The sequence below is a fragment of the Drosophila gunungcola genome, assembly GCF_025200985.1.
Source record: "Drosophila gunungcola strain Sukarami chromosome X unlocalized genomic scaffold, Dgunungcola_SK_2 000021F, whole genome shotgun sequence".
Taxonomy (NCBI): Eukaryota; Metazoa; Arthropoda; class Insecta; order Diptera; family Drosophilidae; genus Drosophila; species Drosophila gunungcola.
In genome coordinates, this window is record NW_026453184.1 from 1,215,066 (window position 1) to 1,227,056 (window position 11,991).

The following is an 11,991-nucleotide window of genomic DNA, read 5'->3' on the forward strand; positions in this document are numbered from 1 at the left end:
TTATCCGCCACCGTCTCTTTTTGTTATTTCTTACAAACAGTCGATAACGCTTTCTTCTGCGATTAAACTAATTAATAATTGTTGTGTTTTCTTGCGGTCCATACACGTAGTACAATGTCCCTGTCCAGGACTTTAATACTACTGCTCCTGATCGGGCTGCTGGTCCTTCGCTACATCTGGTGGAAGCCGACGGCCGGCGGCACCAATCCGGATGTCCTGCCCACGGTCCTGTGGCACGGCATGGGCGACTCCTGCTGTGTGCCCTTAAGCCTGGGCGCAATTATGAAGCTGATCGTGGAGGAGACCAAGGGCGGCTACGTCCGCTCCATGGAGATCGGCGGCAATCCGGTGATTGACTGGCAGAGCGGCTTCTTCATCCATCCCAACGAGCAGGTGGAGTACGTCTGCAAGCAGCTGCTGCTGGACGAGCGCCTGGCCAAGGGATACAACGCCATTGGGTTCTCGCAGGGAGGCCAGTTCCTGCGAGCGGTGGCCCAGCGCTGTCCCACTCCACCGATGAGGACCCTCGTCACCCTGGGCGGACAGCATCAGGGCGTCTTCGGGCTGCCCATGTGCCTGACCCTCTCCAACAGCGCCTGCGAATACATCAGCCGCCTCCTCAACTCGGTGGCCTACTCAGAGTGAGTCCTGGTGCTCCTGAATATTCAGCACAAGTCCATTATCATCGGGGCTTAGGTGATTTCAGGTCTGTGATAATAGTAAGATACAGTGAGTTTCGAAAGATCCCTTATAAGATCTGATGCAATTATTGTTTCAGTTAGAGTGTGTAAGTTCTGGTGCCCAAAAATATTCAACATAAGACCACAATCGTGGGGAAAATATGATATCAGGTCTGTGATAATAGTAAGAGTCTATTAGTTATAAGGTCTCATATAAATATTGTATCATTTCTTTAAGAGTTCCTTTATCTTTCCGATTTCGATATTTAGAAGGATAAATTTTTATTTATTCATCTTTCTCGAATGTATTTCCAGCCATCAACAAGCGGGAGTCGGGTTTATAAAACAAAGAACCTTAAAAGCAGCTTAGGTCAGTAAAATTGTGGGGTGGCAGAATTTGAGTGTTCGGTTTCTTCACAAGTTGTTTATGCTACTCAAAATGTTTACTGGATATATGCATGTCTTCATCTCTTTCTAAACTGTGTTTTTCTCCCTTTTTCTTGCAGAATGACCCAACGTAATTTGGTGCAGGCCACCTACTGGCACGATCCGATAATGGAGAACCATTATCGTCTGGGCAGCACATTTCTAGCGGACATTAACAATGAGCTGTATCTCAACGAGTTCTACATAGAGAACCTCCATAAGTTGAAGAAGTAAATATAGACGAAAGTCCACTGGGTCCAAACTCTAAACTGGAAATATATTGAATTCCGAACCCTTACAGTTTTATTACTAATATACAAAACAATGCTAATATATATAAACATTTTGTCTTGCAGATTTGTGATGGTGAAGTTCCTGAACGACACCATTGTCCAGCCGAAAGAGTCCCAGTGGTTTCAATTCTACACCAGCGGGCAGGACAAAGTCATTCAGCCCTTAAACGAGAGTAAAGTCTTTCAAGATGTATGTAAATAATTAGTACTTCTTTTATATATACAACTGCAATTTGGTAAACTAATTATTCAGTGTTGTTATTTTACTAATTCTGCAAATGGCAAGACTTAAGATTTGCCTTTTAATATATAGACTTTTAAATTTTGATGTTCCCCAAAAAAAAATACCCTTTCACGTTCTAAATATATTTTCATATTTTCCTCCTCTCCACAGTTGCGCTTGATGAAGATGGAAAAGGAGGGAAAACTTGTTTTCCTTGGCGTTGAAGGTGATCACTTGGCCATTTCCAAGGCTTGGTTTATCAAAAACATAGTGCCTCTGCTACTCGAAAAATAAGATAATATGGGTCTCAAATTAAAAAAAAAAAAATATGTGATGTTCTATTTGACAAAGGAGGGATTATTACCTTCGATAAAGGCCAATGTTCCAGACTGAAACTCGCAACGAGCCCATGTTTTGATACAATACATTTACTTTTATACATGTTTAATTAGATATTTAATAAATTCAGTTGGGACATACAAAATGTGTTGGTTTGCTTTTCTCGCTTCTCTCGTTTTCTCGCTTTAACTGTGTAACTAATTAACTTAAACGTTAGAACTACGTCTCTTGTAGATGTCTTAAGTAGTTGTGCCCGATATTTCTCTGAAATATTCAATGCAAGGCAACCGCGTGTTCCGTCCGACTAAAATGATTCCATACACGTAACCATATGGTAATTACTCCGTATATATGTATATGTTTGTTAGTTATATATAACGCTATGTACATGAGGCAAATAACAAAAGCAACTTACAGACAACCATAGACAGATATAAGTTTACATATAGAAATAGTTTAGTTAGGATTCACATTTCACAGAGAATTGGGCGGAGGAAATTTTGTGGGCGGTAGGATGGAAAAGGAAAGGATACGAAGGAAAGGAGCGGCGCTGAGTTTAGAGTTTGAAGATAGGACCCCAGCCATATGCAATATGGCAAGCAGATCATAACTTGGACTTTGGATTGGTGTTGCGGGCGAAGAAGATCTCTGGGTCCTTGTGCGGACGCTGGATCTCGCGATAATTGTTGACTATCTTTTTGGACTCATCTTTGGGACACGATTGCAAATTGCGAAACACCTGAACCTGCAATATAATAGAGGAATAAGTTTATTTGAATTCAGTCCCAAGGGGATCCAAACTCACCTGGCCGCGCGACACGTATATGGGGGTGCGGTATATGATCCAGGTGACACTTTCAAAGTACGGCGCCGTTGTTAGAGAGCCCTTGTACGTGTAATAATGTTTGCTCAGCTCCTGCAGTCCTATCCACGATAGGCAATCTTAATAGAGGGATAGTAAAAATTCAATTACTTATTATTTGGTTAAAAGATTATGGCAGTTGGGGACTGTAAGCTGTCCATCTTTGAATCTTTACTTTCTTGCGGAATTTTGATATAATTAATCAAAATTCTTAAAGAAACATTCCTTTTTCGGCTATACAAGCGAAAATCAATGATTCGTTCTTTGAGTGGTTTTGAATGTAATTTGAAAGCAAAAAAATACTACAGATTTTTGAAAATTTAAATTAAAAGGAGGAAAGGATATGGCTGCATTCCCACAAGGCAGCGAAAGCTTAAACGCACCGGAATCCAACGACGCACTCGTGTGGATCTTCTGAACGATGCGGATGCCCTCGGTGATCTTCTTGAACTCCGGACAGTCCTTCTCGCCGCAGGCCTGGATGAAGAAGGCGACAACGGCCAGACCGTCGGGCTTGTTCTTGGCCTCCGCGAAGTCCTTGTACTTGGCGTTGTAGTGGACCGCGTGGGCCTCCATGGAGTACTTCATGCCCTCCAGTGTGTGCTCGCAGCCGGACTCGTCGCAGTCCGACCAGTGGAAGTGCAGCTGCTCGAACACGTACATGTCCGTGTCCAGGGCACCTCCGATAATGTATGGCTGCTGCTTTCGCTTGCTGAAAGTGACCATCGCGGAGGTGCCTGTGTTCTGGACCCGGGCCACGCCCACCGGCTCCCAGTGGCCGTGGTACTCCAGCGGATCCACATCGTCGATGTGCTCGATGGCACGGTTGCTGATCTCGATGGGGGATTGAACGGGCATTGCTATCTCTCGCTGATTCCTCCTGGGATTTAATTATGCTGAAAAGAGGAACAAAATAATCAAAATAATACAAATTTAAGGCATTTGATACATTTTTAGTTGACGATATTTAAATGAGATCAAAATCTTGGCTTTCTACTAAGCTAACACAACCCTAGATCAGGGAAATGTTTACTGGTTTTTGATAATTAAAATCAATACTCACAAATATTAATCGCATATCTTGTACAATTAATTGGTATATTCATTTGTTTCAAATGTAAGTTAATTTTAATTAATTGATCATTTAATTTTTAAAATTTTTCTTCATGAATAGTTTTGTACTTTTTGTTATGTTATCAAAACATATCTTTTAAAAATTATATGAGAAAAAAACATGTTTGAGAGATCCATTTGGCTTATAGGATCAAATAGGGAATCATGTGATAAATTTTGACTGTCAAAATGTAGCTTTTGTTTATACTTTAAAGAAAATCAAAATATTTATGTACTTATAATTCAATGCCTTATTATTGCTCTTGTGTTTATAATTATTTTTGAAAGATCAAAATGATATGATTGGAACATATGGATTTAAATTTTTGATCTCATTGTCATTGTCATCTGCATAGCCACCTTATTCCAGTTTTGAACTCCTAATCCTAACTCCTAGCACCGATTCTTAGCACCCGGATCCGTATCCGTATGCGCACCGATTCCGATTCCGATTCCGATTCCGACACCAATTGCAATTTTCCACCTCCTCCGACGACTCCCTATGTTATGTGTGCTGCGTCCAGGTATTTCTTCTTCCGGAGCTTGTAGACACGCCCGCGATCGTCGGCGCTGGCGTCCAAATGCTCGGCTGGTGACAGCAGCGCGGCTCGCGGCGGCGGCGGCGAAGTCGACGTCGTGGTGGCGACTGCTCCGCTGGGCGCTCGCGTCTCGGAAAAGTACTCTATGCCGGCGCCTCCAACGACCGACGCCTGCTCCTCCTCTTCAGATCCGCGGATTAGCTAAATCCGATTGGATTGGGCACCTGGAAGAGGTAGAGAAAATTCGATATTAGTCGAAAAGTTAAGCTTTACATTGATCGGCTTTGAAAGTGTTCAAAAGAGATTGCTCTACATTTTAGGAGGAATTGAAAATAGAGTAAGTCCGCGAGTTCTTGAGATTCTTATTGCAACTAAACAGAAATTAAAACAATAAAAGATATTTTGCAAGCTTTGGTTGTCTTATTTAAGCCCAGAACAAAAATATATATGCAAGAAGACTTGTTAAATTTACTATATAAACTCCTTATACCCATATAGAGTATATAAATTAAATTAAAATGCTTCATATTGCATTTATCCAGAAATAAAAAAAAAAAGAGAAAATGTTCAAGGAATTTTAGCTTTATTCGTGGTTATGGGGATAATCTCTAAACTTTACGCAGAACACAATTTTATACAATTTGTTAAAATGCTTAATAAACTTCGCTCGTAGTGTAAAGATTTCAAGGTCTTTTAGCTTTGAAGTTCCCTAAATTGCTTAATATTTTCAACACTTGCAATGTTGCTTGCCAACAGATCCATACATATATCAGCTGCTTGCCCTATTTATACGCTTGAAATATCTAGTAATATCGAGTTTCTAAAAGCGGTAATTTCCTGAATCGAGAGGGAAACGGGAGTCGGCAATTCAGGGCCACGGAATCAATTAAATGTTTAGCAATTTGCGTGCTGGGGATCCGCCCATCGCCTCCCACTGGAAAATTGACACCGCCGCAAATGCATTTTCCCCGCCCATCAACATTTGATTCACAATTACTGTAATTAAAGTGCGTTGGCCGCTGGCGGACATAGATGTGTCTTTATATTCAATGGTAACTTCTTCCTTTTCCACTGCTTAAATATTCTGGCTACTCAATAGTCCCCGCAAAGTTGTCACCCTTGTTTGCACAATTTTCCTCGTTATGAAGCAATTTTGATCTATTGATTTTCACTTTATTTCCACTTTTAATAAAACGAAATTGAAACGAGACTACGAATGGAAAAGGTTGGCGCAATTAAATATTGATTGGCAGGGAAATTCTTGCAATTGACGCAACAAAAAAGTGTTATAACATTAAAACAGGGCAACATATCCCCACAATCAGAAGGTCAAATATCTCGTTATTAATCTAATCAATTTGATTAGATTTAACGGCAGGATTGGAGAAGAACAAGTATTTAAAGATCATAATACATACTCAGTTTGTATGTTTTCTTGGCAGTTATAAAGTGAAATAATCATAAGCTAAATTGTCTAAATAACATTATATATGTTAAGTCTTATAAAAATCGTAAAAACCACTGAATTATACATACAAACAATTCAAATCTTAAATATAAAATTAAATATTTAAAACTAGTTTATATGATTCAAGTACCATACTAATTATAGTCTATAATAAACTAAATCGCCCATTGACGTCTGTAATTCCCATTAAGCATTAAATAACGCTGTCTTGGCTTTAAAGCCCTATATAAATAAGCAAAAATTCATTTCCAGGCAGGTGTCGAAAAGTAATTAAGATAAGAACTTGGAAACCTGGCACATAGGGTAAGAAAATTACACATTTAATAATAATTCACTGGTTTTGGGTCAATGACAGCTATTTTCTTTTTTTTGGCTTGCAACTTAAAGCTCACTTTATGTACTTGCTGATTGACTTTTGATTGGATCGAGTAGAAACCCAGACGAGAGGGCCATAAAGTAAATTATATTCCTATCGATTTATGAACCGCCTAATGCCAAATTAACACTAGTAATGTTTAATATTTGGCAACAATAAACCCAAATATGATTTTAATTGACAGTTTTATAATCCGCCAACCGACGCACTCAGAGATATAGCAGGTTGTAGTAGTAGTTGTAGGCAGACACACAGGTGCAAGTGTCAATAAGTCGAGCGGCAGACGTGTGATGGGGAGCTTATCGCCAACCGATAGGAACTCGAGCTATATATTTACGACAGACATAATGGGGCGGACTCAAATAAACGAATCGATCATAACGAAAGCATTTCCAGATAACTCCCATTCCCAATCCGATCCAAGGCTGGCCTAAAAACTTTCGGCCCCGATTCGATCCACTCAAAATGTGAACCAGAATCTTCCAGAACACTACTTGACTCAGCTGAAATTGGAATTTAAATTGCATTGGTCATTGGCCTTTTCACCACATAGAAGTGCGAAAAATATACATATGATAGCTTATCTTGTATATGATTACTTGACTCCAAATTTTGCTTTCGACGTCACGGATATATATTTCATACACACAACAAACTCTTTCCTCCGATCTCTATATTTTCTCACGTAATTTTTGATTTTGTGTGTGCCAAGATCGATCAGTAGTGGACAACAAACAGTTTTCAATTAAGGGGTTTCTTTCATATCTTATCAAGCATTTTTAATAGATTTTTACTCTTCTTTGGTCGTCAGATGATTCTATTATCTTAGTTAAGAACTTATTATTAGACCTACATTTAATTGGGCTTTCTAAAAAAGATTATTTTAGTTTAGCGCTGCATTTTATCTTAACTGTCCATTTGTTATTTAAGCGTTTCAGTTATATTTTAATGTGGCGTGCTAAGGCCATTTGATAACATCTTTTTTAACGATATGACATATAGGAGCACCTGATGTTATTGTCCTTATCTTATCCAAGATATATATGATGTTTTTGTATTTCTCTGACATCCATTTTCATTTATCTTGTATTTGTATGATATTTTTAACGAGACACAAGTGTCTACGAATCTTTTAAAACTTTTTAAACTGTTATAAAGCGTGATTTTTAAGCAATACGTTAAAGTTGTTAAATTATTACATGTTCAGATTTATTTTTGTTAATTTATTAAGTGGTTTTTTTAATCTTTAAATGAGTTTAAATCCATTTATAGCTGAGAGTATATGTAATGCAACTTTTGTTTTTGTTAATTTTAAGTTTATTTGAATTCATTCCAATTTATGAAACATTCATATCTATTTCATAGCTAAAATTTAATGTTTAGGCTTCTGTAGTTTTTAAATCCATTTAATAAATTGGCTATTTGTTTGTGCTTTTAATATTCTTTGATCCTTTTTTGCAAATTTCCATTTAATTTATCTTGGAATTTCTCAGTTTATCGCTATCCACACGTAGACGACAGGTACGACCTAAAATATGGCCAGATTATAAGTGGTTTATAGTTCGAGATACCTGCGCTTTCTTACCTTCCCAAATCGGGTTCCAAAGTCTGGCTCTCCTCCCGCTGCTGCAGTTAGACTGCTTACATGTCCGTTATCACACTCAACTTTTTTACTATCTGCATAAAATTACACGACTAATGGTGAGTAAACACACACACACACACACACACACATACGGATAATCGTATTTATAGACCGACCGGCCGGTATTTGTTATCATTATGATAGAATTTGCATAGAGTGGAGAGGATTTTTATTTTTTCGGCCATCGATAAGGTGGCAAGCGGATTGATTCGATGGGTGGAAAATTAACGGAGCCACATTCAAGTGCTGGACTGATTCAAGTGGCTTGAACACGTCAACGATGGCCTTGGAGGGGGTGCGATCTGGGCGCGGGATAAGGGGCGTGGCCGAGGGAGTGTTTGGAGTTTCTACCCAGATAAAAACGACATGACTGATTGTCATGTTTCCACTATCAAATGCCTTTTTGAGTTCCGATTCCAATCAAGTCTTGCAAATTAATTTTTTTGCGTTCAAACTTCGATAATGACATTGTGTCATAAAATAAATACAAATTCCCGACTCACATTTCTATCATCGATTTTAAAGAGCTAATTTTTAACCACTATCATAATCATTTTATTGTCATGTTCAAAAATGGAAACACATGAAGCAACTCATACATATGCGTATCCATGATTTATTAATTTATTATTAAGTTACATTTTAAAGCTTGTTTAGAATTTCCAAATTATAGGTGGACTATAAGTACAAACTTTATTTTTTATAAATTCTTGATAATAAATAAAATGTATAAACTTAAATTTAAATTGAATTTTGTGATATAATATGGATATTTTTTTCGCTGTGTAAATTCCCCTAATCGAGATAATGTTGAACCGAAAACGTCAGCAATTTCACTTAGTTGATATCGAATCGGGGCTTATCGCACCAGATGAACGACTTGTGCGTCCGGATCGGATCAATGTCTATGTCTGTGGGGTGGGCGTGTGGAATCAGCGGAATTTATGCAGTCGCAAGTGGCCGTGAAATGGGCATGTACTACATACATATAGTGAGCCGGCCAGACCGAAATACTCCGCAATAAATAAATGTAGTTAAGTAATTGCATTGACCGATGGCCCCAGTGAGTAAATAAGTCAACAAAACACCACACTTACTCAACGAAACACTTGAACATAGTCGCAATTTGGAAAAAAGATGGACCTCGCCATGAATTCAGAAGATTCCCACATGTGTTTAGGTAAAATACTCTTTAAAGCCACAATTTTTGGGCAGGAACAAAGCATTTAACTTATTTTTTAGAAAAAACAAGTTTAGGGAAGGGCGAAGCAATGGCGATCCACTCACAAAAATTAAAAATAATTTTGATAACTAAGCTAAGCCTGTGTTTTAGTCTAAAATTAAATGGAAGTCTCTTTCACCAATGAAAAACGTAGTTAAATTTGGATTTTTCTTTACTGTTAATTTGTTTGGATCTTTGGGTTTTGGGATTTTAAATTTCATTTTTAAGAGTGCTAGATTGCGGAACCAGAGTTTCTGGATCTCTGGTGGCGCACTTTTCCCAGCCACCTATGACCTCATCCATCCATCAAACGCGTTATCCACATGGCCGTCCAACTAGCATTATATATGGGCAAGTCAACTCTGACGAGGCGGCAGAAGGAGCAACAGGAGCAACAGCCAGCTATCGACCAAATAACAAATATCCTAACGACTCAAATCCACTGAAAGTCGGAGGAGGGAGTATATTTGGGTAGACAAGTGCGAAATATTGGAGTTGAAGTTCATTTTAGTTTGGGTAATTGTTTGGGAATACTTTTGCAGCAAATAACTTTTTGGTTTAATTAAATTCAGAATAATCTTCTTTTATTAAACAATCAATGCTTTTCGCAGAATTTTGTTTATTTATGTTTAAGTAATCCAAAATGTTATATTTGGTAGATCAAAATAAATTTCTGTTTTTAAATTTCGAAACTCTTCGAAAGAATCAAAAATTATATCTGTAATAAATATGATATACCTAAAGTTTATTGAAGTTTTTTTGCGCTTTAATATGGTTTTCTAATTTCCTTACAATTTATTTTTGGCATTTAAACATAAATGCATTTCTGAAGGCGTCTCAATTTGCAATTGATTTATTTTATTAACACACTGACACAAATAAAATATAAATAAACCACAAACAAAAAAAAAACAATAAAATCGGATCGTGAATACTCTCTTTTGGTTAAAGCTGGATTAATTATTCTCTTTTATAATTCCATTTAAAAACATGTTACATGATTTTTGAAGTCTTTATTATGATTCTAATAAAATATGTAAGAACATACATAAAAAAGAAATAAGGCAACACAAACCCAGATCACTCAAGTATACCATTTAATTTCATTAATGAAGGCGTTCCTTTTTTGGTATTGTTTAAGTTTATAAATTTGTTAAAAAAAAAGATTAAAAAATTAAATGGCCTAAATAATACTCTTTAAATTAGCTTCTGGGAACACTTTATTTTAAGTTTTGTGAATCTCATAAAAAAGTTTTTTTTTTGGAGAATAACTTTCAATTCTGCATCATTTGTGAGATTTTCTTTTTTTATAGATTGTTTACGTTTGTGCATGATTCTCCACCCAACAGATGGCGCTATTTCTCTTTTGTTTTCGGTTTCCGTTTATTGGCGCTTGTCACGCGACATTTATTATTGTATGTACTTTATTATTGCAGGGTATTTTAAGTTTAGTCACTGCATCAGCTGTTTTTTTTGCATTGGAATAGAAGCAGGAAAAGAAACAGCAAAAAAAAACGTAAAAAATGAAGTAAATCAATAAATTTGTTTTTTTTTTTTTGCCCCAAGTGCAGGGTCACACACACACACTCAAAGTTGACCTTCAAAGGGGAGAGAGGAGAGGGAGGAAGAGTGTGAAATTCACGTGAAAAATAGTGGGAGGGAGAGGGGTTGTAAAATTATGATTAACGGAATAGCAAATATAATATGTAATTATGGCGCTGTCTCGCTCGCTCTATGCCCACTCTATATGGTTTTTTGCCCTCTGCTCTGCTCATTCATTTGCATTTTTTTGTATTTTTGGGACGAGCGGCCGGCGTTGTTGCTTTTTTTTCCTTTTAAGTGTTTGTTTTTTTCCGTTGGCGGCGACAGACATTTTTAATAACTAACACACACACGTTCTCCTATTTTGCGCATGTTTGTGTGTGTGTGCGCGAGTGTGAAGAAGAGGAAGAGCGCGGAGTTTGGAAGTTTTTGTGTCATCTTATTTCGCTGACTTTATTTACCTGTTGATTGAGTTAGGCTTTTTTTAAACGGCCACCGCTTGCGATTTTCCAATCCGTTCGGCTAAATTAATTAGAAAACAATCGACATTGGCATTTATTTATGCTCGCAATTTCGCTTTTGCCGCACACCAACACACATTTACACACGCACTGCGCAAAAACAAGAACAAAAACCATGTACGAACCGTAAACACGAAAATTTAAAGCGAGTTTCGCAATTTCAGTACGTGAATTTCGATGCGCGCAGCGTGAATTGCGATTAGTAAATAAAAAAAATCATGCCTTACTGCTCGTTCAATTCAGTTCCGTTTGTTCTAGTTCCGAAGTTTATGCGTGCGCTATATCGCGACCAAGGTGTGGTTTTTCAAAAGTCTGCTTTCGGGATGTATGTACAGCATAATACGAAGGGGAAAGTAGTATAAATGGCTAAAATTTTCATAAAGTAGTGTTTTGGCTGCAATAAACTTTTCCCCCACAGCTTTAACTATATTCCAGAGTACTGAAATTCGCAAAATTGTGACGTGTACCCATTTTCTCACAGAAAGCACTAACGCATTCGATAAAATACCAATGAACAGGTTCCAGCGGAACGGAACTAGAATTTTAACTGAATTCAGGATTTTCAAATATGAATCCAAAAAGAATTTAAGTAAAATATAAACAAAAAATAGTTTGATTTATTAATTTAATTGCAGAAGAATCGGAAAACCTTTGAAGTTTAAAAAAAGTGCACTTGCAAGCCAATTTGTGTCATTTATGTATTTTCAGCAATACCACTAATCTCCAAGTAGCTTCACAGATA

At 37.4% G+C, this 11,991-nt stretch overlaps 2 protein-coding genes across 2 annotated transcripts; one reads left to right on the forward strand and one right to left on the reverse strand.

Moving 5' to 3' along the window:
- Positions 1-2,106, forward strand: LOC128260267 (palmitoyl-protein thioesterase 1). The gene is made up of 4 exons (XM_052993086.1): positions 1-641; positions 1,187-1,336; positions 1,463-1,589; positions 1,794-2,106. The coding sequence occupies exons 1-4, from the start codon at positions 115-117 to the stop codon at positions 1,914-1,916; spliced, it is 927 nt and encodes a 308-aa protein (XP_052849046.1). The 5' UTR covers positions 1-114; the 3' UTR covers positions 1,917-2,106.
- On the reverse strand, positions 2,050-11,490 carry LOC128260268 (carbonic anhydrase 2). Its single transcript, XM_052993087.1, has 5 exons — positions 11,190-11,490; positions 4,297-4,699; positions 3,207-3,719; positions 2,767-2,903; positions 2,050-2,706 (listed from the first exon to the last, which is right to left on the reverse strand). The coding sequence occupies exons 3-5, from the start codon at positions 3,679-3,681 to the stop codon at positions 2,566-2,568; spliced, it is 753 nt and encodes a 250-aa protein (XP_052849047.1). The 5' UTR covers positions 3,682-3,719; positions 4,297-4,699; positions 11,190-11,490; the 3' UTR covers positions 2,050-2,565.
- Between the last annotated feature and the right edge of the window lie 501 nt (positions 11,491-11,991).

Coding starts and splice junctions, on each gene's coding strand:
- LOC128260267 (XM_052993086.1), top strand. CDS start 115: ATGTCCCTGTCCAGGACTTTAATACTACTGCTCCTGATCGGGCTGCTG. Junction 642..1,186: donor AACTCGGTGGCCTACTCAGA/GTGAGTCCTGGT, acceptor TTTTTCTTGCAG/AATGACCCAACGTAATTTGG. Junction 1,590..1,793: donor AGAGTAAAGTCTTTCAAGAT/GTATGTAAATAA, acceptor TCCTCTCCACAG/TTGCGCTTGATGAAGATGGA.
- LOC128260268 (XM_052993087.1), bottom strand. CDS start 3,681: ATGCCCGTTCAATCCCCCATCGAGATCAGCAACCGTGCCATCGAGCAC. Junction 2,904..3,206: donor GAGTGCGTCGTTGGATTCCG/GTGCGTTTAAGC, acceptor CCCTCTATTAAG/ATTGCCTATCGTGGATAGGA. Junction 2,707..2,766: donor TATACGTGTCGCGCGGCCAG/GTGAGTTTGGAT, acceptor ATTATATTGCAG/GTTCAGGTGTTTCGCAATTT.